At 37.4% G+C, this 26,240-nt stretch overlaps 1 protein-coding gene across 2 annotated transcripts in view; it reads right to left on the bottom strand.

The window, feature by feature from the left end:
• Positions 1-2,447: 2,447 nt before the first annotated feature.
• LOC126484221 (SAP30-binding protein) overlaps positions 2,448-26,240 on the bottom strand; it is a 33,142-nt gene continuing 9,349 nt past the window's right edge. For both annotated transcript variants that reach the window (XM_050107635.1, XM_050107634.1), the window contains exons 2-3: positions 10,312-10,781; positions 2,448-2,950 (exon numbers count right to left, since the gene is read on the bottom strand). In XM_050107635.1, coding sequence (XP_049963592.1) covers positions 2,507-2,950; positions 10,312-10,773 — 906 coding nt within the window. In that variant the 5' untranslated portion in view covers positions 10,774-10,781 and the 3' untranslated portion in view covers positions 2,448-2,506. The remainder of the gene's footprint in view (positions 2,951-10,311; positions 10,782-26,240) is intronic.

Raw genomic sequence — 26,240 nt, 5'->3', positions numbered from 1 at the left:
TATCACGATGACCGGCAGCTTGAGGTGCATGCTTGAGTCTCAGGACATGCGCTTCATTTATTTTAAGCATTAACTTCACTCTGCAATTTCTCAGGATATAATTGACGTATTGTGATGCAATGAATGAAATGATTTTTGTGATTTTAATTGCACATAAAATAATAGGGGGTGTCCATTTAAAAATACACAAGTTTTTTTTGAAAATAGTATTTGTTTATTTTTTAAAATTTCACATAGTATTTGGTTTCCTAAGCCCCTGCCATATGTTCATGCTGGTGAAAACTGTTTTTGAATATCTATTGTTATTCCAGGGATATTTGAGGTGGCAGAGTAAGGTGAGACATCCTGTACATTCATCAATCATGTGTCATTCACTGTTGAGAAATTAACAGTAGGATACTAGATAACATCTACACAGATTTTACTGCATTCTCTGAAATTGTGTGCAAGTAATATTAACAAATTGTTACATGTGTGATGAATTTATTTTTGTCACACCCCCCTTTCTTCGAAAAAAGAGTAAAGCTTATAGCTGCCTCATCACAGTAATCTGTAGCTGACATCCCATTGCCTAACCATCAAAAACTTTTAAGTATACAGCATACTTTTCCCACACTTATTTACACAACAGATTATATTATTCATTATTCCTATTTTTCTCTTTTGTTTTTTAGCTTGTATATGTTGGACATTATTTTGTTAATATACTATAGATGTAAATGGTAGTTTTGACTTAGCTAAAATACATAGTCATTTCTTATGTTCTCTCTCAATTATAAAATAGCTGAAACCTATACTGTCAGAAATGGAGCTTTTATGAATCCAGAGGAAAATATATAAATAATGTGTGATTTTTAGGTTTATGACTGATTGATACTGCAACACAAGCTGACATAACAGTACAACACTTTGAATTATTCGTATTTCTTAATAACTCTATTGTAGCTGTTGTACACTGTAATTCATAGAAATGTAGCTGATCTTAGAAATCTAATTAAATAATACTATAATACTTTAAACAAAACAACAATCATTCATACACAAGAAGGTTACTAAAATGCAAATTGGGGGAATGTTTATACCATTTTCCAACAGTTTACAATAAGAGCTCTTTTACACAAAAAGATCACTATTAGGATGCACAGTATTTGCTTATTTTATAAATGAGGCTGTGTTCACTCATCTGTAATGAATACGATTACAAATATTCATTACAATCTCTGCTGTTATTGCACAGTTTGCTTGTCATTGCAGTATTGTGGAAAAAGTATGAAGCAGTCATCATTCAGGGATGAACTCATGCGATGAGCACACAACAAATGATGCTAATCCAAGTGACTTTAATTTAACATAACATAAATGGATTTAAGTTATAATGTAGTAATTCTAAAAACAGGGGTTTTAAGAAATGGGTAAAAAAGAAAATAAAAAGAACATCTCAGCTGTCTGTGTTGGAGCAATTTTTATTGGGACTATGAAAAATTTCCATTCATGTGAACATCAGTTAATGGTGGCCAACACACTTCTGATATAAAAATAAGCAGGTATGCCACTGTATGATACATATTAGTTGCAATACAGTACAGTTTCACTGCTTCAAAAGCAGTTTCTTCCTATAGTCTCAAAAAATGCCTTTAATGGAATAAATAAAGTGCAGGTGAGTTGCCCCAAAGCAGCAGAAAGTCAATGCAATACTTGTTACTCATCATATAATAAATGCACAAAATGAGGCCTCGTTTGAACAATAATGAAGAAGTAGTAGTATAATACATCAAAACTGTCAATTCTGGATTATTTTTTACATAAATGGATGTACTCCAGCCTCAGTTGAAGGTGATATAACTATCTTCCCAGAGCAATGACTTAATTTTACACTACATTTCTCCCTACAGTAAATTTTTTGTTGTTGTACAATGAACTGTTTAAATTTACACTTCTGGTAGTCAGCATATGTTTTCAATACTTCAAAAAAGTTACTTGCCTCCCTTTGATAACATTTCTTTCAAGGTTTCGTAGTGGAATAAATATGGAATGTTTACTAGAAGAAATGAGTATTATAGCAACTTTTCCTTTTCATTCAGAAAAGAATGTGAGATTAGGAAGTAGGGAGGATTAAACACAATGAATTGTTGAACATACAATAGTTATGTTTGGAATAAGCATGACATTTCACTGATTAACAGCATCAAAAATCATCCCTCTTATTTGCACTCATTTCCCTGTAAATTAGAAAGGAAATTCAAATCATACATGACAGGAAAGCTATATTCCAAATGAAAGCAGACATCTTTCAGAAAAAGGCAAAAATTTTGATAGCAAAGTTTTCACGAATTGCTTTTCAGGCCTTTATCCAAAAGTCTTATTTTCAGACTGGGAATACAGGGAGAAAATCAGAAGGCTATGTACAAACATACCATATAGAGTGTCCCACATACATACCACAAAAATATATGGCATCAATCTAATGAAAAGTTTAATAAATTTATAGTTATGTACAAATTAACAGTTATATTCGTGGTTTCTTAGGCAGAGATCCAAATGCTGAAATTACAGTCCCTTTGGTACCAGTTGCTGAAGTAGTTAGTGCAGGCTGCTGAACAAGACCCGGCTTTAGAATGCCAGCTTGTGCACCAGCAGCTGTCGTATTGGATGCCAATAATGTACCCACTTGGTCCCATTTTGATTTCCGACGCATTTTATCCTCCTCCCCTGACCCTGCACCTCCAGCAGGACGTTTGGCTGTCCCAGAAACAAATTCAACACGAGTCTTCTCACGCCTCTCCTTTTCTCGACGCTCCATTTCTGCCTTCTGAACACGTGCCAGTTCCTCGTAAAATGATTCTTTTCCCCAGCGCAATGGATCGTACGCATGTGCGGGATAGTTTGTGCCGAGTTCATTGATACTGCAGAACTGAATCAGCTTCTCATAAATACTTGGGTTCCGAAAGTCCTGAGGAACAGAAAGATGACATTCAAATAAAAAACAGAAATATGTAAGAAAAGTTCAGTCATGGTGCAAACATGAAATGCGCAATGATGTGGAAAGTAAAAGAAAAAAAGTTTCATAAAAACTGGCCCATGTATTATAGCTTGAACAAAATAACTTTGAGAGGAGGGAGAGGGGGGGGGGGGGGGGGGGGAGAGAGAGAGAGAGAGAGAGAGAGAGAGAGAGAGAGAGTGCTGCTGGCATACAGCCAGACACACTTGATGAAACTCTGTTTTACCTGCAAAAAGTGTGAGCACATGGTGCCCAAGAAAGAACTACAACTGTCTGGTGACTATCTTCTACCTATGTTGTTGCTGTTGTGGTTTTCAGTCCAGAGATGCAGCTGTCCATGCTCGTCCATCCCGTGCAAGCTGCTCCATCTCCGAGTAACTACTGCGCTGAACCTGCTTAGTGTATTCATCTCTTGGTCTACCTCAACAACTTTTACCCTCCACGCTTCCCTCCAATACTGAATTGGTGATCCCTTGATGCCTCAGAATGTGTCCTACCAACCGGTCCCTTCTTCTAGTCAAGTTGTGCTACAAATTCCTCTTCTTCCCAATCCCATTCAGTACGTCCTCATTAGTTATGTGATCTACCCATCTAATCTTTAGCATTCTTCTGTAGCACCACATTTCAAAAGTATCTATTCTATTCTTGTCTAAACTATTTATTGGCCATGTTTCACTTCCATACATGGCTACACTCCTTTCAAATACTTTCAGAAACGACATCCTGACACTTAAATCTATACTTGAGGTTAACAAATTTCTCTTCTTCAGAAATGCTTTCCTTGCCATAGCCAGTTTATCCTCTCTACTTCGACCATCATCAGTTATTTTACTCCCCAAATAGCAAAACTCATCTACTACTCTAAGTGTCTAATTTCCTCAACATCACCTGATTTAATTCGACTACATACCATTATCCTCATTTTCACATACCATTATCCTCGTTTTCATTTTGTTGATGTCGGTCTTATACCCTCCTTTCAGGGCACTGTCCACTCTGTTCAGCTGCTCTTCCAGAATTACAATGTTGTTGGCAAACCTCACAGTTTATATTTCTTCTCCACAGTTTTTAATTTGTACTTCAAATTTTTCTTTTATCATTTACTGCTTGCTCAATATACAGATTGAATAACATCGGGGATAGGCTACAACCCTGTCTCACTCCCTTCTCAACCACTGCTTCCCTTTCGTGCCCCTCGACTCGTATAACTGCCAACTGGTTTCTGTACAAATTGAAAACAGCCTTTCGCTCCCTGTATTTTACCCCTGCCACCTTCAGAATTTGAAAGAGAGTATTCCAGTCAACACTGTCAAATGTTTTCTCTAAGTCTAAAAATGCTGAAACCTAAGTTTGCCTTTCCTTAATCTATCTTCTAAGATAAGTCACTGGGTCAGTATTGCCTCGTGTGTTCCAAGATTTCTTCTGAATTCAAACTGATCTTCCCCAAGGTCAGCGTTTACCTGTTTTTCCATTCGTCTGTAAAGAATTCGTGTTAGTATTTTGCAGCTGTGACTTATTAAACTGATAGTTTGGTAATCTTCACACCTGTCCAACACTGCTCTCTTTGGGACTGGAATTACTAAATTCTTCTTGAAGTCTGAGGATATTTCATCTGTCTCATACATCCTCCTCACCAGATGGAAGAGTTTTTTCAGGGATGGCTCTCCCAAGGCTATCAGTAGTTCTAATGGAAAGTTGTCTAGTGCTGGAGCCTTGTTTTGACTTAGGCCTTTCAGTGCTCTGTCAAACTCTTCACGCAGTACCATATCTCCCATTTCATCTTCATCTACGTCCTCTTCCATTTCCATAATATTGCCTTCAAGTATATCGCCCTTGCACAGACCCTCTATATACTCCTTTCACCTTTCTGCTTTTCCTTCTTTGCTTAGTACTACTCCAGCTAAGCTCCTGATATTCATACACATGATTCTCTTTTCTCCAATGGTCTCTTTAATTTTCCTGTAGGCAGTATCCACCTTACCCCTAGTGATTATGCCTCTACATCCTTACATTTGTCCCCTAGCCATACCTGCTTAGCCATTTTGCACTTCCTGTCAATCTCATTTTTGAGACGTTTGTACTCCTTTTCACCTGCTTCATTTACTGCAGTTTTGTATTTTCTCCTTCCAGCAATTAAATTCAATATTTCTTCCATTATGCAAGGATTTCTACTAGCTCTCATCTTTTTACCTATTTAATCCTAAGCTGCCTTCACTATTTCATCTCTCAAAGCTACCCATTCTTCTTCTGCTGTATTTCTTTCTCCTGTTCTCGCTGAAACACTCTACAACCTCTGGTTTTTTCAGTTTATCCAGGACCCATCTCCTTAAATTCCTACCTTTTTGAAGTTTATTCAGTTTCAATCTACAGTTCATAACCAATGAAGTGTGGTCAGGTCCACATCTGCCCCTAGAAATGTCTTACAATTTAAAACCTGGTTCCTAAATGTTTGTCTTACCATTATATAATCTATCTGAAACCTTCCAGTGTCTCCAGGTCTCTATCATGTATAAAACCTGATCTCATGATTCTTAAACCAAATGTTAGCTATGATTAAATTATGCTCTGTGCAAAATTCTACCACGTGGCTTCCTGTTTCATTCCTTACCCCCAGTCCATATTCACTTATTACTTTTCCTTTTCCTACTACCAAATTTCAGTCCCCCATGACTATTAAATCATCATCTCCCTTAACTATCTGAATAATTTCTTTTATTGCATCATACATTTCTTCAATATCTTCTTCATCTGCGGAGCTAGCTGGCATATAAACTTGTACTAGTGTGGTAGGCATAGGCTCCCTGTCTATTTTGGCTACAATTATGCATTTAGTATGCTGTTTGTAGTAGCTTAACCACACTCCCATTTTTGAATTCATCATCAAATCTATTCCTGCATTAACCTTATCTGATTTTTATGACACTGTATTCACCTGAGCAGAAGTCTCCTTCCTGCTGCCACCAAACTTCACTAATTCCCACTACGTCTAACCTATCCACTTCCCTTCTTAAATTTTCTAAGCTATTTGTCTGATTAAGCGACCTGACATTCCACACTCAGATTCATTGAACGCCAGTTTTCTTTCTCCTGATAACGACGGCCTCCCGCGTAGTGCCCACCTGGAGATCCGAAAGAGGGACTATTTGACTTCCAGAAAATGTTACATAAGAGGACGCCATCATCATTTAACCATACAGTAAAGCTGCATGCCCTCGGGAAAAATTACAGCTGTCATTTCCCCTTGGTTTCAGCTATTTGCAGCACCAGCAGAGCAAGGCCATTTTGATTAACATTACAAGGTCAGATCAGTCAATCATCCAGACTGTTGCCCCTGCAACTACTAAAAAAGCCGCTGCCCCTCTTCAGGAACCACACATTTGTCTGGCCTCTCAACAGATACTCATCTGTTGTCCTCCACCACTACCACTATACTCACTAAAACACCAATCACAAAGTTATTTTAATCAGACTACAGGTTGATGCAAAATTTTGCCCAGTATTACTTCCAATTTCAAATGTATTTACTCGGCATGGTAAAAAGGAAAGAACTGAAGATATTCTTCTAGAGTGTCTGAAACTGCCTGTCAACATTTAGCACTTGCATGATTCAACAGCTGAGTAAATCTGGAAAAGGGAGTTTAAAGAGCCAAGGAAATATTAAGATCATTTTCATTACTGAGAGACCTATCATAGAGAACAACAAGGACGACAGGTAACAACGTACAGGAAATGCTGGAGATACGCAATAACTTTCCAACACAGTTCATACAAGCTTTTATCATTTCATGGAGTATTAAGATTTCTCCTGAGCCACTATTATTTAATGCAGTCTCCCTTTTAATGAACTGTGACCACGGCAATGATAGGTTATATCTGTATTCCAATTATTTGCACATAGCAGTTTTTGTGGAGATATTCCTTTTTTTATGTTCAGTCATTTCTTTAGACTGTTGTCAGTGACAGAATGGGACTGTTTTTGTCTTTGTGGACTATCTGTTACTGGATACATCAATTTTGGGTGCATAGTAACCACAGCAGGCCACTTCAATTGCAACACAGGGATGCAAATGCTGCACAATATCTGACTGTTGACACTTCAATATATTTGTTGATATCGATGTATACTGATGAAGACCACTGTGGATTAAAGTATTTATATAGATGTAATCAAAGTGAGTGCTTGTCCTGTATCTGCAGAATGACTCACATTACAGAAGATCTCTCTGAAAGTGTAACACCACTTTCTTGCTGCATCTTTCCATGTGGCATTCCCCAAATTACAAGCACAGGCATTTCAAGCTGTCTTTGCTCTTCCGCATCATTCGAACAACTGAATGTCAAAACTTTCTGCTTCTCCATTTTCTTTAGCTCATTAACAACTTTATACCTTTCTTCACACCTGTAAAATGTAATGTGCATGCATTAGCATATCACTAGCACTCCATATAACAGATGACAAACGATAAAAAACCTCTGTAGCAACTATTGTAATTATGCATCAGTTTGATGCCGCCACAAACCAGTTACTCTTTGTGTCCAAAAGAAGCCAAAATTATGGTTATTTTCTTGTAATTTATTACATTAAAACAAGGCCTCATATTACTGCCTGTGCATCAGCAATACAGTACCTTCACCATATCATATTACTGGTGTTACTACCAAGTACGATTCAGTGTGAAAGGGATGTTGTATCAGATTCACAGCAGTTTCTGTTTGTTATCTACTAAAGCTCTGTTCATACATGTATAAGAACTTCGTGTTCACTGTAAATTGTAATTCAGTGTGGAAGATTTCATTTACTCTGTTAAATTCTGCTACAAACTGTGCCCAAATGCCTGCAGTGTGCACTGGTTCATATTTACATATAAGAAAAAGAGGTAATGGAAAACTTAAATGGAAGAACATTGAAAAAGAATCACCAAGTTACTCAAAATCTAGAGCTATGGAGGACCAGTAATGGTGAAGAAGATTAACTGTTTTTGTATCCCACGCTGCATTTTTCGCGCAGCTCTGGATTGTGTGTCAGTTGAGGATGAACTTCAAGCCTGCTTTAAAGGGGAGGACAAAATCAATGTAGTAAATTAAATAAAACTTAAACAATGAATCTCAATAGTGCGAAGAAAATTTGTATTTTTCTCCAGGCAGCCTGTATAAACATAAAACACTGTCTGTATGTATACAGGCTTCATCATACGTCTACATCAATAACCTGTATACCATCAAGAAGTGCATAGCAGAGATTATGTCCCATTTATATAAAAAGTTCTGTTTACCTATGCAACACTGGCAGAATGACTGCCAAAATGCTATGCTTCCACGTGTGCTGTAATTATACAGTCCTTGTGTTTGTGGTCCACACGGTAACTATACATAGGGGTTGTAGTACACCCTAGACTCTGCTTAAAACTGGTTCCTGAAACTTTCACCTTCAAGTTTCTACTAGTAGAGGTTTTTCAGCATTTCCCTGACATTCATCTACGGGTCAAAAAACTTACGGTCATTCCTGCACCCTTTCTTTGTACAAATATTTTATGAGTAATCTCCTTTGCAGAATTATTGTCTTTTCCTAGTATTCTATGAATAAACCAAAATCTTCAACCTGGTTTACCTAAAGACTAAGCCATTTTATATCCCACCAAATTATTATAACCAGGTATGTAAAAAGACTTGAATTATTCATATTGTGACTTACTGATGTTGCTGTCACAGGATACTGTTTTTCCTTTCCTTTCGTGACGAGCACTATTACGCATTTATGAAAATTTACAGCAAGCTATCAAACTTTACACCAACATGGAATCTTACCAAGATTGGGTAAATATTTACATAGGGTTTTCATACAATATTTTATTATAGCTAAAAGCATAATTTGCAAACAGTCTGATGTTACTATTAGAGTCTCCACATATGGAGCTACTCAAAAGGAAGGAACTGGTCAGAGATCAAACCTACTGACTGGATGGCACTGCAGTTCTGCAAATGGTCCTACAATGGAGGAATGGAAACAGCAATAAACACTGTAAGTTTGGAGGACAGAGGGTAGTGCATACTATTATGCATAAGCATCTTTCTGTCACACTTAGTACATCAAGTGCAGATTCAACTCAGAAGTTAATGCAGTATTGTTTTAAGACAGATGAATGAAATAATTAAGATTTTGGGTTCATTGATATATAAAGCACAAATTTCAGGTTATTTGTAATAGAAAATAAGAAGCTGACTGGGAGATTCAAAACTGATAGTTCTTTATGGAATAACTCCATAGCTTTACAGTGATTTGGGCAGTTGATTTTTTGTTGTAACAACATGATACACACATATGAGAAAGGTACACAGCATATTTATAAAGATGACACACACATGAGCCATAGATATTCTACATGTATCTAACAGGTTGCATATAGGGCTAGAAGCAGTGGATAACTTAAATGAAATTTCAACTCTAACATCCTTACAATAAAATAAGCTAAAATTATGCATCTACACACAAAAACCGCACCACCTTAGGATTTAGCAGCCTTCATGATCATATATACTGCTCCTACTAAACAGTATGAAAATAACCTAAAAAATAATAGTTGAAGTAGCATGCAGCTGTTCAAAGAGCTCATAGCAACTGTGGAAAAAAAATCATCAAATTAAACTGTGTTACAGGCACCTCATACAGGTACAGTTAAATTACTGCCAACATGGAGTATGAAAACACCTCATATTAGTAGAAAAATTTTAATTATAACTTTCACCAGCAAATATTGGATCTCAATGTGTTAAACCATTTGATAAATGTACTAACCTATCAACTTAAAGGGAGCAAGCAAACAGCTTATGAAGCACAAAACAAATGAGTAATTATGTATTATCTACATACGGAAATGACCAGAGAGAGAGAGAGAGGAGCTGCTCCATTTTTCACTTAACAGAAAAATAATGAACTTAAGAAAATTCTATTATGTCTGTAAAATGATTGAGGAAAGTCCAATTGTAAACACAAAATTCACAGTAATTCTGTATATAATTCTTTTTGTTTTTTAAACTGTTTTATTCCTGTTCAATAAAGTTCTTCAAATTATTGGTTCAAATGGCTCTGAGCACTATGGGACTTAACATCTATGGTCATCAGTCCCCTAGAACTTAGAACTACTTAAACCTAACTAACCTAAGGACATCACACAACACCCAGTCATCACGAGGCAGAGAAAATCCCTGACCCGCCGGGAATCGAACCCGAGACTTCAAATTATTCTACTTTTCTAATCATAAAACTTACACAAAACTGAGATAATAACTAAAGGTCATAATTAAATGTTACAAACCTTCCGCTGTTGTATCACATGATTCATGTCCAAACCAGAAGACATCATCTTTTCATGCAGTCTACTAATTTTTTCTTGCAATTCATTTGAACAACGACCCTTTGGTTCAGAAAACAATATAACATCATTCACATCTGCTGGGTTTGCAGCAGGAGTCTCGCCTCCATCTTCAGGCTCCTCACTGCCCACTGACACGCGCTGACCGCCTTCCTCGTCGTCGTCTGATACCACAGTTTCATCGTGGTACGACACAAGGCGGGCAACTTTGCTGCTCACAATAGAAACTTGGGTTGTTGTTGTTGTTGTAATAGCTGCTGTGGCTGGAGGAGTGGCTGTGTTGGATACAACAGAGTTCACACTACTAGCACCTGGGGAATTTTCTTCCTCGCCTGCTTCATCTTCTGCCTCTGAATCAGTGTAAGTGGCTGTCAACGAGGCGAGGGCAAGACTTGGGCCAGACATATTGTTTCCTGCAAGCATTAAAACTGTGACTGTTAAATATGATACAAGTAACAGTTATTTTATTTTCAAACAACCACTCTCTTAAATATTGTACACAATTACATTTCTGAAGTGTGAATTACTATTTATAATTATACAAAAATTGTGTAAGATTTAGTTCCAGCTCATAAATTAGATGAAAGTACTTTTGATTTAACAAGCAAGAATGGGTATTTCAAAGCCACATAAGAAGAGTGCAACTTCCTTTACTTGTTACAAAATTAGTGATTTGGCAGTAGAAAGGTTGTCAGAAACTTTAACAAGGTGTAATGGCCTTTAGGATAAACTATTGTATTGGCAAACACGGATATTAACTTTATATGAAGTTCTGTGACTAAAACTGAAATATCCATATTCTTACTTATTTCAATTTGACAGATACCATATGAGGCGGCATTTTGTGGGTAAACAAGCCAACTGTTTATGTTTTAATGAAGAGGTTCTGACTACTTTAGTAGTGACCTATTAAAAAGCAACTAACATACTAACACGAGGAAGGGAGAAAGAGGATATAGGGAGAGGGGTGGGGTGGGGTAGGGGTGGAGGTGGGGGGTGGTGGAGGAAGGGAAAGGGAGAAGAAGACGGAGGGAGACTGGTAAAGATGTGGCACACTCACAAAGACTTTCCTTGTTTCACTATAGAGAGGGGAAAAATTGAAATAAGCAAATATTCTTACAACCCAGCACTGTAGGGAGAAATAGATAAAAATTTAATGGAAAATGCTCTTCTATGCACAGAGTGACACACGGGAGACGGACAGTTTTGAACTGCGTAGTACTGAGGGCGTGGTGGTGGGAGGTGGTCATGTTGGGGATAGTTCTGATCCACACAAGACACCATTTCATTTAATCAGTCACTATGGAGCAGTGGTACTTGCAACGTTGAGTGTTTGTCTATGTCAGTTTTGTGAAAAGTGGTGAGACTATTATTGCTACGCAGCGATTGTTTCGTGCGCAGTTTAGTGTCGGTCGACAAGGAGCTGTTCCGAGCCGTAACACAATCCTCAGATGGGTGGAAAACTTCAGATCAACTGGAAACATACTGGATAAGAAGCATCCTGGCCCAAGACACAGAGTAACAACACCAGAAAATGTTGAAAGGATAAGGCAAGCGGCAGTCAGAAGCCCAGGACGGTCAGCTAGACGTCATGCTAGTGAGTTACGAATCAATCATGAATCGGTTAGACGAATTTTGCATAAAGAATTAAAATTCCATCCCTACAAAATGCTCATTGTCCAACAACTTAAGGAAACTGATTTTGCTGTACGAGAAGACTTCGCTTACAGAATGAAAGTGATTTTGGGATCGAATGAAAATGAAATTTTATTGATGAGCGATGAAGCTCATTTTCATTTAAACAGGACCGTGAATAAGCAAAACCTATGTTACTGGGCTCCAGAGCATCCACACCTTATCCACCAGCGTCCTCTACACACAGAAAAAGTAGCAGTCTGGTGTGCTCTTGGGGGGCCACAGTTACTGTTAATTTGGTTTGTTACGTTCGTATGCTTGAAACATTCTTGAAACCAGAACTAAGAACACGACGAATCCCTTTAAAACATGTTTGGTTCCAGCAGGATGGGGCAACATCGCACACCGCAAACACTTCAATGACAGTTCTTAGATGCGTGTTTCCTGGTCGGATTATCTCACATTTTGGCAATGTTCCTTGGCCTCCCAGGTCTCCCGACTTGTCAGTATGTGACTTTTTTCTGTGGGGGTACCTTAAGAACTGCATTTACAACCACGAATCACAAAATTTGGATGAGTTGAAGAATGCAATCATTCAAGAAATTGCTGCCATCCCTGCAGAGATTTTAGTCCGTGTGATGGAGGATTTTGAGAAGAGACTTGAGTCCTGCATTCAAAATGATGGACATCCCCTTGACGGCATCATTTTTCACAAATAACTTTGTTAACTAAAATGGCAAAAATGAGCTTTGATTTTGAGTAAATAAACATGCATTAATTTTAAAGTTGGCTGAGTATTATTTCATTAAAAACCATCCGTCTCCTGTGTGTCACCCTGTACAAGATCATGTGGCAAAGAGAGTCAAAATGCTGTATGTGTGTTACCCACAGTTTGAGGGTGGAAATAACGATTTGAACAAAACTGCCTGCCTCATCAAATATTGGTTTATTGTGTTATTGTATTCAAATGCTACAGAAAACAAAACTATATTGTCCAATAAAGAAAAGAAATTGTAGTAATTGTCAACTGTACTGGGACCTTGTAATGAAGCCATATATAAATTTAACCTCTGAAAATCAGAAGTGTTTTGAGAAACTAACTGCTTGCAATGGTTTGGTACCAAATAGGCAGGCAAGATGGGGGAAAATGTGATTAAATGAATTCTCTGTCCTATCAAAGGCAAAGTGTAAGAAACATGTAGAGGAAAAGTGAAACTGCAGTAGTCCATGGTTTTGACTTACGCACTATTAAATCATAATTAGTGTGAAGAGAAATTAAAGAAGTACCTGCTACAGGTTAAAGAACAGTCATTTGCTTGGGTCAACTCAAATGTGCAGTACCGGTCACTTGCTTTGACGTGTGATATAACTATGTTGTGGTATGTGACATCATTGTTGACAGCAGATTTCAAGTGGAATGTATCTGAAGATGTGCTCTGTAGTTATTGTGGCAGTCTCTACTGTTGAATGTTGATGTTTTGAATTTGCTTCTGAGTATTGTTGGTGTGTGACTGGAGTGATGTAGTGTTCTTTGTCAGGTGTTGTATATTACATGTATGCCTCGTATTGGAATTGTGTTTGGAGTTTTGTTAGTGAGTTATCGTAATTTCATTAGTTACTGACTACAGATTTGTTTTTGGCTCTAGAATTGTTAGTTGGGCATGTTGTTAATGACTGGAGATTTAATGTTTACTGTGTACTTGTTTTGATGTGGAAATTCCCTTGCATGTCATTGCATGCATAATGAATGATGATGTGGCAAGAAAGATAAAGGTCTTCCAGTTGTACAGTCTGATGGCTCATTTGTGCAGTCTGATGGCTGAGTACGTAGGTGCCATGTTTGTGAGGAATTCATAAAGTTAACCGAAGTTGTTGCATTTTGGATCAGGGATGAATATATATGCCTTTGTTTCTGAGACAAAATTTGGCGATCTATTCGGATAGATTCCTGGTTTGAGAAGTCTAGGCTGGCCATCCATTTGTTATATTGTTTTGTTCAGATATATAGGTTATTGTTTTTTGTTTCAGTGTGTGTGTGTGTGGGGATGTGTGTGTGTGTGTGTGTGTGTGTGTGTGTGTGTGTGTGTGTGTGTGTGTGTGTGTGTGTCCATTGTGAAGTGCATGATGGACGATATTTCCCCTGTACTAGGAAGTTTCTTCGCATTCCATTCCCTTGTGGAGAATGATAATTTAAAAGCCCCTGTGTGCAGTAATATGTGTAATCTTGTCTTCACTTACCCCTATAGAAGTGATACATGGGTGACAGTAGTATTTCGACGAATTACTCACTCACAAGGAGACCACACTAAACCCGCCAGGTTAGCCGAGAGCACTAATGCGCTGCTTCTTGGACTCAGGTAGGCGCGCTGGCCCCGGAAGGGCATCTGGCCACCCGTTCAAATTAACCATGCCAAATCTCATAGTAACCCTGCCGACCCTGTGAAAACTGTGGGACAAAGGCAGAAGCTGAAGAAGAAGACTACCTACACCAAATCTTCATCACCGTTCAAATTTAGGGTATATGCAGAACTCGGCCACCAGTAATTAAAGTGACAAAAGTGGGAGCTCCAGATGGTCAACTGTCCCTTAAGGGGGGGGATTCTGATGTGGATCGGGTGATGCATAGCCATTTATGTCACAGTTTCCAGACGATGGTTGGTTCAGTGGAAAGAGCATGGAACGGAATCCGAGGGTGAGAGGCCCGATTCCCTATTTGGAAACTTTGTTTCATTTTCCATTTTACCATTACTCACACAGCAGGTGAATCGAAATATTGGTCAACATACTGAATGTATTAACTTTCTGATAAAAGGCATGAAATGGAAAGGAACAGGAAAATTTGGGATTGCACATAAATATCTAACAAAGAATTGTACTTACAGCGTCCATGAGGGCGCAGAAAATAATTTTGCAAAACGGAATTGTAATTAAAGAGTCCAATCAAATAGGTATGTCAAGAATTCTCATTTGTTGATGTCAATCGAAATACTCTTTTTTATATCCTGTATAATACACTTGTATGTTCTCTTTCCAAATTCCCAGTACCAATCAACTTGTAACTGAACACGAACCATCAATAGGCAAATGTATTCCTTGTGAAATGACAGGATATGAACAAAGTGGCCCACTCACGTATAGCACAATATACTGCAACCCTTTCCAGAAAATTATTAGCTACATTCTACATATGCCAAGGCCTCAAAAAATGGTGGATAAGTAGTGGCAAAATACCGGAATGTCATCATTCATCAAAATCTGGGAAATCTATGACAGCTTTATACAAAAAGTTTTTGACTGATGTGATGAAGCCCTACAGTCCTGTATGCAGGAAGACATGTTTTTTCTGTTAACCGACTCATAGGGAGGACAACCAATCCCACAATTATATGATTTTTCAAAATGAAGGATTGCTGTCGTATAGCATCCCAAATGCACTACAGTACTGCAATTCTATGATGTATATTTTTTTATCATCCAGTAAAGAATTTGATCAAAAAGCTTAACAAATAACTCTTTAACTCATCAAGAGAGAAAAGGGAGTCACATCCAGAGAAGACTGTATCAAAATACATTCCATCATACGTAACCAGCTATACTTGCCAATATTATGTGAAATGATGCGCGTTATGCGTGGTTTGTGCCAACCACGTAATTGTAAAACTGTGGCTTTTATAATGCATGAAAGATGCCACGAGAATAACTGCTTTTTGTTTTACAATGAATATTGCCCCAGCACATGTGTATCATCAACTGTAAAATAATAAAAACATCTAATTTTATATAAGAAGTTGTTTTCGTGTATACCTCACAATCCCTTCTTAGAAATTCATTTGCAAACCCATATTTTCCTTTGTCTTTCCTCTCCATCCCTTTTACAAAAATATCAATACATACGATATATTAAACATTATTTTGGTCCATCTGCAGCGCAAATAACATAAAAATAAAAAATAAAATGTTTCCAAATAGGGATCAATCCCAAACCCTCAGATTACTGGTCTGTAGTGTTCCTGCTGAGCCAAGCACTGCCTGGTAACTATGCTAACATAAGTGGCTTATGTCTTGCCCAATTCACGCCAAAAATGCCATTTTTTTCTGAACTCATAGCCATCTGGAGTGCTCACTTCTGTCACTTTGATTTGTGGTCAAGCCCTGCATACATAATAAATCTGAATGTTAGCACTGATGACAAATAGGCATGGTTCATTTGTCAATAATGATTCTTGAAACTTTGTAAGTAGGCTTTCACAGAGTATTTGGTACGTATCATCAAGTATATGCCATTTCAGGTTTTTCAGCATTTCTGTGACGCTCTTCTGTGGAACAGTCATGATGCCCAGCTTTGTGTATATTCAATATCCTGTAATACTTCATCACCAGATGTTCAGGACAAGAGGGGTCCAATTAAGCCACAACCTGAAAGCTAGACAGGTATGGTTTAACTGAAGTGTTTGACGTGTTTTTTAATGGAAACACTTCACCAAGGCACTGACATTTCCTTTGATTAACAGTCCTCTTGAAAACTCATGGATGCAGGCAAACACTTGAAGCAATCTGCTGGGGAGCCACCTGCCCATGCTGTGAAGTGCCGCAATTACGAACACCTGAGAGTGATGTGGGAATTCCCAGGATACATGCCAGTCACCATGAGACTGAAAAATTTTTTCACTCTGTACAAAGATTGGGAGTGGTTATGCAGTGTCAATCATTCACTGGGCAAGATGGCAAACTGAACTCACCAATGACATAAATGATATGATTCATCACCAAGGAGAGCATAGAAGAAGAAGAAGAAGAAGAAGAAGAAAACGGACAAAATTGCAGGGCAAGGGGCAGCCGAGAGATCAGACAGGAGAGAGAGAGAGACGATCAGATAGTAGAAAGAGAACAGCAGAGTGTGAGTAAGAGGACAGACAGACAAAGAAAAATCAGTCAGTCAGTGAGTGAAGATAATGGTCAATCAATCATTGAGAGAAGCACTCAGAGGTGCCACAGAAGAAGTGATTTTGAAGCTTTTTCACATAAAAGCATTCTCACTTTGCCTTTAGAAAGCATGTCAACCTATAGTCAGCTCCCTACATTCATTCCGATTTCTAGAATCACCTTCTAACATACTCACTTTCCATTTTAAGCCAAACTGGACTTTTTGTGATGGTGATACTTGAATCTTAAGTATCCAACTGTGTTTTCCTTGTCTGACTTCAGCTTTCAAATATCACATTGACTTCACCTTTGCAAGATAATCACTGCACACAACAGACACTGTGTGCAAAGACAACAACACTGTAATGACTGTGCTCTACCTTGAGAAGGAAGCACAGTCTTAAGATATCTAGGGCATCTCTGCAGAGCCTTGAATCACACAATATACAGATGGCGTGCAGCCACACAACATGAGAGAAAATCAACAGGTCACACTGACATCGCTTCACCTGCCTATACCTGCAAGTGGTGAAATGAAGTGATTACTACACCTCACTCTCCCCCCCCCCCCTCCCCTTCCCGCACACATACACTTTGGCCAATTACTGAGTTGTGTCTATGTCCTGTCAAATTGGCCATGACAGTATACTTGTGGTGTTAATAACTATAAATGTTCTTAGGTGTTTATCATTTTTCAATCTGAATTCATTACATTTCGGCACGCAGGGTGGGGCGACCTCATTTTCAATCAAACAATAAGAGCTCTACATTTTGGTATCCAATGTAGGGCAATCTCATATGCAGATTAATTTATATCAATCAGTTATTCGAATTCATTGCATATTTGGTACTCAGGGTGGGGCAACCTTATGAGTACGAATCCATCAACTGGATTCATTGTATTTTGGTATCCAGTGTAGGGCCATTATCATTTCAATATACTATCTGTAGTCACCCTTGTTTGATACTAGTGAAATCGGTGAAGCTTTGCAAATGCTACATACGTATGGGAACTGGAAATGTGTTCTAATCTGAGGTATCCCTGAGAATTGTGTCAGGACACAATGTTTGACTCACTTTTGCCACTTCACCCATTTTAAAATGTTGGAACTCAAAATTATAATAAATCACATTGAATATGAATGAAAAAGACTCCTTTGTTTTCATTTCTGGTTTTTTATTTTCTATATCACTTCATTAAAAAAATTCTGTACAGAAAGCTATAATAAAACTAACAGTTCACGAAAGGGCAAAAAACGCTGAACATAAAACAATTCCTACGTATTTGAATACCTGACCTTGAGTCTTGTTTACTTATATTGCAAATGAAACCTTAACTCACAACTGAAGTCACTTAAAATTAATGGATAAATCAGTTGGGATCATTGGTACACAAGGTACAAGAGAGTCCAGCTGTTGGATCTGTAAGAATAGTGGCTTTAACGACATTATTTCATATAGTTTTAATCTGCAAATGGGAAGCATTAAAAAGTTTTGGGTGATTCAGATCGCACAGCAGTATTCTATTCACAAGCTGATAGCCGTACATACAACTTTCCTAATATATTGGATTTTTGTTGAAAGCGACTGTGAGGAAGGAAACAAAACAGCACATTACTATGTACACAATTTTTGTTTAAAATTATATATACAGAGAAACAATAAATACCTATAGTATAAACAACTTGTCTAATGGTTTTGTTGGTTGGTTGATTTGGGGGAGGGGACCAAACAGCAAGGTCATTGGTGTCATCGGATTAGGCAAGGAGGGGGAAGGATGTCAACCCTGCCCTTTAAAAGGAACCATCCTGGCATTTGCCTGAAGCGATTTAGGGACATCATGGAAAACTTAAATCAGGATGGCTGGACGCGGATTTGAATCATCATCCTCCCGAATGTGAGTCCAGTGTACTAACCACTGCACCACCTCGCTCTGTCCAATGGTTTAAATGTCCTGTTATCACAGTTAAAACCAACTGAGAAAAAGGAAACAAAACCACACATTAGCACAGCACCGTGTTATCTTTCTTTCAGTTGGTTTTAACAGAAAACTGGTACATTGTTTTTAAAAAAATATATAGTCTGTTTTTGACTCTGTGTGTGTGTGTGTGTGTGTGTGTGTGTGTGTGTGCGCGCGCGCGCGCGCGCGTGTGTGTGTGATTTACTGCTATGGAACAATTTATCTGCCTGCTAGTCTTTTATTGGCTTCCTCAAACCAGAAGCAGTTTTTACTTTCTATGTTCCCATCAGCTTTCACAGTTAGTCTCGGTGTCACAGCTAGGAAGGCGCAGCCTGTCCTGTGAGGTGATGAAATTTGCCAGGTTCTCTGGCATAAGTTTTAAAAATATTTTTTTTCTTTCTTGACAATTTTGCGAATGGACAGAGGGCTTATGGATTGAACCTGACTCTTTTGCATTCATATGTGCATTTTACCTCTACAGTAGCCTTTAAATAAAAATTATTCTAGTTCAGTACTTGAGACAATGATGTCAATTACCTTAGTTTCATACACACCGTAGTCAGGAACAGGCCAAAAAGCTTATACGGGTGTCGCAGGGTACGCTGGCTGAGAAAAGATTGTTAAGGGAAAAAAGTAATATATTGTGCCATTTTAGAATTAATTAATACAGCAGCCAGTTAGGACTTTGCACCACGTAAATTCAAGCTGCCTGTCACAAACAATGTCATTTTTTATTTATTTATTTATATATTTATTGTTCCGTGGGACCAAATTAAGGAGAAGTCTCCATGGTCATGGAACGAGTCAATACATGAAATTATAACACGATATTAGAAACAGATAAAATGAAATATAAAAAAACATATTCAGGTGACAAGTTGTAAGTTTAAATGAAGAAAATCAACAATGTAACACTGGAATTTGCTTAATTTTTTAGCTCTTCCAGGAGCTCCTCGACAGAATAGAAGGAGTGAGCCATGAGGAAAATCTTCAGTTTAGACTTAAAAGTGTTTGGGCTACTGCTAAGATTTTTTACCTCTTGTGGTAGCTTATTGAAAATGGATGCAGCAGAATACTGCACTCCTTTTTACACAAGAGTCAAGGAAGTGCATTCTACATGCAGATTTGATTTCTGCCTAGTATTAACTGAGTGAAAGCTGCTAACTCTTGGGAATAGGCTAATATTGCTAACAACAAACGACATTAAAGAAAATATATACTGTGAGGGCAATGTCAGAATTCCCAGATTTTTGTTGAGGGGTCGACAAGAGGTTCTCGAACTTACACCACATATAGCTCGAACAGCCCGTTTTTGAGCCAAAAATACCCTTTTTGAATCAGAAGAATTACCCCAAAAAATAATACTATACGACATAAGCGTATGAAAATATGTGAAGTAGACTACTTTTCGTGTTGAAGTGTCACTTATTTCAGATACTGTTCTAATGGTAAATAAAGCAGCATTTAGCTTCTGAACAAGATGCTGGACATGGGCTTTCCACAACAGCTTACTATCTATCCGAACGCCTAGGAACTCGAACTGTTCCGTCTCGCTTATAATATGCCTATTCTGTCTGATCAAAATATTGGTTCTTGTTGAATTGTGAGTTAGAAACTGTAAAAACTGAGTCTTACTGTGATTTAGCATCAAATTATTTTCCACAAGCCACGAACTTATTTCATGAACTACATTACTTGTTACTGTTTCAATATTACACACAAGATCCTTCACTATCAAGCTGGTGTCATCAGCAAACAGAAATATTTTTGAATCACCTGTAATACTAGAAGGCATATCATTTATATAAATAACAAACAGCAGTGGCCCCACTTAACAGTGCCCCATTGGGACTGAACATCACTACCACTCTCAATATTGCGGAGAATTACCTTCTGCATTCTGTTCTTAAAGTAAGAGGCGAACCAATTGTAAGCTACTCCCCTTACTCCATAATGGTCCAACTTCTGCAGTAATATTTTGTGGTCAACACAGTCAAAAGCCTTCGTTAAATCAAAGAAAACACCTAGCGTTCGCAACCTTTTATTTAATCTGTCCAAAACCTAACAGAGAAAAGAGAATATAGCATTTTCAGTTGTTAAACCATTTCTAAAACCAAACTGAACATTTGACAGCAAATTATGTGAATTTAAATGCTCCAGTAACCTTGTATATACAACCTTCTCGATAACTTTAGCAAACACCAATGGCATAGAATTAGGTCTAAAATTGTCAACATTATCAATGTCTCCCTTTTTATAAAGTGGCTTCACTACCGAGTACTTTAATCGGTCAGGAAACCGACCACTCCTAAAGGAAAAGTTACAGATATGGCTGAGAACTGGGCTAACATACATAGAACAATACTTCAGTATTCTGCTAGATACCCCGTCATATCCATGAGAGTTCTTGGTCTTTAGTGATTTAATTATTAACTCAATCTCCCTCTTGTCAGTATCATGGAGGAGCATTTCAGGTAACAGTCTCGGAACACTTTTTTCTAAGAGCGCTATATGATTCCCTGTTGGGACTAGGTTTCTATTTAGTTCACCTGCTATATTCAGAAAGTGATTATTAAATACTGTACATATACGCGACTTATCAGTAACACGGACATTCCCACTACGCACTGATTCTATATCCTCGACCTATCTCTGCAGACCAGCAACTTCCTTTACGACTGACCATATGGTTTTAATTTTATCCTGAGACTTAGCTATTCTATCTGCATACCACATACTTTTTGCCTTCCTAATAACATTTTTAAGCACCTTACAATACTGTTTGTAATGGGCTGCTGCATTTAGATTTTGACTGTTTCTAACGTTTTAATATAATTGCCACTTTGTTCTACAAGATATTCTTATCCCTCTAGTCAGCCATCCAGGCTGCCTGTTTGTGCTAGTACCCTGTTTTAAACGTTCTAACGGAAAGCAACTTTCAAAGAACATGAGAAAAGTCTTGAGATAAGCATTATATTTATCGTCTACTGTATTAGCGCTATAAACATCTTGCCACTCTTGTTCCTTTATAAGGTTTACAAAGGTCTCTACAGCAACTGGATCAGCTTTCCTGAACAGCTGATGACTATATTTAACACATGTTGCAGCACAAAAATCTTTTAAAGTTAAAATTTGTGCATCATGATCTGAAAGGCCATTCACCTTTTTGCTAACAGAATGCCCTTCTAGTAATGAGGAATGAACAAAAATGTTGTCTATGGTTGTTCTACTGTTCCCTTGCACTCTCGTTGGAAAGAATACGGTTTGCATAAGATTATATGAATTAAAGAGGTCTACCAGCATCCTCTTCCTTGCACAATCTCTTATACAATTAATATTGAAGTCACCACATATAACTTACTTTTTGCATTTCCTATAGAGTGAACCAAGAACCTCCTCTAGCTTTAGCAAAAATGTTGTGAAATCGGAGTCCGGGGATCTATAAATAACAACAGTTAGAAGTTTAGCTCCGTTAAATTTAACCACACCTGCACAACATTCAAATACCTTTTCAGTGCAGTACTTTGAAACATCAACTGACTCAAATGGGATGCTGTTTTTCACATACATGGCTACTCCCCCACACCACAAAGAGCTCCTCGAAAAGCTGCCAGCCAACCTGTATCCTGGTAAAGGAAGCCTCTGAATTATCTCATTTAAGAAGTGTTCAGATATACCAATAATTTCAGAGTCAACATCTATAAGCAGTTCACTAACTTTATCTCTAATACCTTAAAGACATTCTTAATTTGTTTTCCTAAAACCAAAGAAGAGAATGATACAAAAATTGGGCATGGTACAGTAGTAAGGATCGAACCTGAGCCAAAGGCTGTGCAGTTTAAGCGCTTTTGTCATTTTATGAGAACAAGCGACACTAACTTTATCTGGTGGATTGCTTGAATTTGCACACACAACAGCTTGATTGGCTAACTTCAATGTTAATTAACTCAGAAAAAGCACAATGCATCAAATTGTTTTTCTTAACAATTATTTCTCAGCACAACCTACCCCATAAAACACATACAACCTTTTCAGACTGTTTCAGGCCACTCTGTTTACATTTTTTGTAAAGAGGGTATTATTAACATAGCTCATCAGTCATTAAATTGTTTTTATGATCTGATTGTGCAGTTATTATTTTATGAGAAGTAGAGATGTCAGACTGTAAAATAAAGAAAAGAAATCCTTTATCACAAAGGATACTGTAGGTTAATTATAGTTTCCTTTAAGGTCAGTTGCCTGTGTTTACAACAAAGACATGGCTTTATGTTTGTTAAATCATGTAACTGGAAAAGTACATTCTTGGACCCAGTGCTCTTTCCAGAACTGTTTTAAAAACTTTTTAATTACACAATAGAAATAGATTGGTACATGCACTGGATCAAAGTGACCTGAAAGAATTTTCTTTTGCCTATTCTGAAACTTTCTACGTCACACACGGATAAAAACAAAAAGTAAAAGTGTCATTTCAAGTTTATTTTCAACAAACTGGGAAGAAAGCCATTAATGTAACATAAGATATTTTATACAGTCATTTCTCATTCATCCCAAAAATTAAATTGTAAATATGGCTACATGCTGAACCTGTATAATTTTTTTAATACAGGTGTAAGTTGCTAAATTTTACCACCCACCTTTTACATGCTACAATAATATAAATTCTTCTGTGGAATAGAAAGAGTTGTCAAGGATAAACTTTTCAGTTTCTTTTCAAAATTAACTTTGCTGTCTGTCAGACATTTTGTATCACTGGGTAAAGTATCAAACATTTTAGTTGCAGCACTGTGCATACCTTTCTGTGCTAAAGACAATCTTAATGTGGAGTAATGAATGTAATTTTTCCTTCTGGTACTGTCTTTAAACAGATGATCACGAGTCACGAGTGAGCACCACATATTATTCTCACACCATGTTTTTGAGCAATGAAGACTTTCTTTTTTAAAGATGAGTTACCCCAGAACATTATTCCATGTTACATTACTGAATGAAAATATGAAAAATATGTCAACTTACTGATTTGATCTGCAATGATTCTAAGTGCAAATGTGGCTGAACAAAGTTGTTTTAGGAGATCCAAAATGTGTTTCTTCCAGTTTAAAATTTCATCAACAGGGACATTTAAGAATTTTGAAGTTTCCACCCTATTTATTATTTCCTCACCACGTGTTAGACTTACTACTGGTGTACTACCCTTAGATGTGCAGAGCTGAGTATGTTGTGTCCTTTTAAAATTGAGGATGAGACCATTTACAGAAAACCTGTCAACGATACTGTTAAGAACATTGTTTATCATTTCTTCTCTTTCTGCATCTATGCTTGGATTGATTACTATACTAGTGTCATCTGCAAAAAGTACTAATTCTGCTTGTTGTATGTTACACAAAAGATCATTTACATATACAAGGAACAATAGCAGACCTAAGACTTAAACTTGGGAACCTCATACAGGATTTCTCCCCAGTAAGAATAATATGCCCTGGACTACATTGGCTGAATTGCTAAATACAGCTTTCCACTTTCTTTTTGTTAGATTTGATACTTATCGTTTGGCTACACCATAAATCCCATAAAACTTCAGTTTATCTAAATCTACATCTATACTCTGCAAAGCAACATCAAGTACATAGGAAGGGGTACATCCCACTGTACCAGTTATTAGGGTTCCTTCCTGTTCCATTCACATATGGAGTGTGGGGAGAATGATTAATTGAATGCCTCTGTGCATGCAATAATTATTCTAATCTTATCCTCACGATCCCTCTGTGAGCAATACATAAGGTAAGAGCACCTATGGTTCACAGGTCACCTAAAGTCGACATACAATTTTAAAATAAGGAAATGAAGCAATATGGAAGGCTGTGCTTTTAACATACATTGTTTAACCGTGGTATCTACAAAGTCACAGAGAAAGCATTGTGGTTTTGGGAGGGAAAAAGCCACATTTGTTATGACCTGCACTGCAGACAGAAGCAAGAAGCAAACCTTAAGGAAATCACAAGCAGGTAAGTTTCATTCAGTGTGTCTCAACTTCTTTCTCTGTATGTTAGATTAATTTTAGTTCTTTTGTGTTACTGAGAAGACTTTATTTATGCCTTTGTTTTGTTGAGTGTGGGATAAAATTAGTACTTTAAGCATTCACATGTATGTCAACTATTGGTTCTTTTAAATTAGCATAATATTAAATATGACAGGGGTGTCAAATTTATATTTCCTATTGGTTCTTTTAAATTAGCATAATATTAAATATGACAGGGGTGTCAAATTTATATTTCCTATTATAACTTGAGCTTTAGACTGTACCTGAAAGTAACTTTAATGCTGTTCATAATGATATTAGTTTTATTAAGCTATGTCACTTAGAATCCATAACTGACATAGGGTGTCAGCTTTAGGTATTCAAGTGTCCAATTTGGGAGTGCTATCTGATAATTTTAAATCTTTTATTTTCCAGTATCAGTATTCTAAATAATTGTTATTTTTAACTGTTTTTTCCAGAAACATGCGTCCAAAGAAGTATCAACAATACTCACAAGAGTCTTTGATAGAGGTCACTGATGCAGTGAACCATGGAATGAGCTGCTATTCTGCCTCAAAACAATTTGGGATTCCAAGGGTAACTTTGATGGGAAAACATAAGGGGCAGATTCCATTACAAATGAAAATGGGAGTTTCTACAGCATTTTCAGCAGATCAGGAAAATCTGCTAGCTGAATGGGTAAAAATGAGGGGGGAAAAGAGGGTTCCCAGTTTCGAAACAGACATTACTGTAATCTGCTAGACAGTTGGCTGACAAATTAAAGCTTAAAGAGTCTTATCCCAGTAAGAAGTGGTACGATGGCTTTATGCAAAGACATCACAATTTAAGCTCAAGAATTTGTTAAAATTTAACTACAAACTGAAGAAATGTCACTCAAGATAATATTATATTTTGGTTTAAGGAGGTTCATAGTTATTTTGAGGAGAGGGGGTTAATTTCAGCATTTGGGGACCCAAGTAGAATTTTTAATGGAGACAAAACTTCCTTCTTCCTTAATCCAAAGGGTGGAAAGGTTCTGGCTGAACAAGGATCGGAGACAGTGTATCAAGGGGCTGGAAATGATGAAAAGGAGAACATCACAACACTCATTATGGGAAATGCTGTTGGGGAACTTATTCCACCAATGATTGTATTTAGGCAAATAGTTTTACCTGTTTATTAATTTTTGTATCTGTATTCTCTAGCAACCCTAGTTTATATTCTGAACATTTTCTTTCAGATACACCAGAATACCAGCAGCTGTAGCCACAGAAGTACCAAAGGAATGGGCCATTGGGCATTCGGAAAGTGGGTGGATGAACCGAGAAAACTTCTATG

This window comes from Schistocerca serialis, chromosome 6 (assembly GCF_023864345.2).
Source record: "Schistocerca serialis cubense isolate TAMUIC-IGC-003099 chromosome 6, iqSchSeri2.2, whole genome shotgun sequence".
NCBI lineage: Eukaryota > Metazoa > Arthropoda > Insecta > Orthoptera > Acrididae > Schistocerca > Schistocerca serialis.
This window is presented reverse-complemented; position numbering and strand designations above follow the sequence as displayed.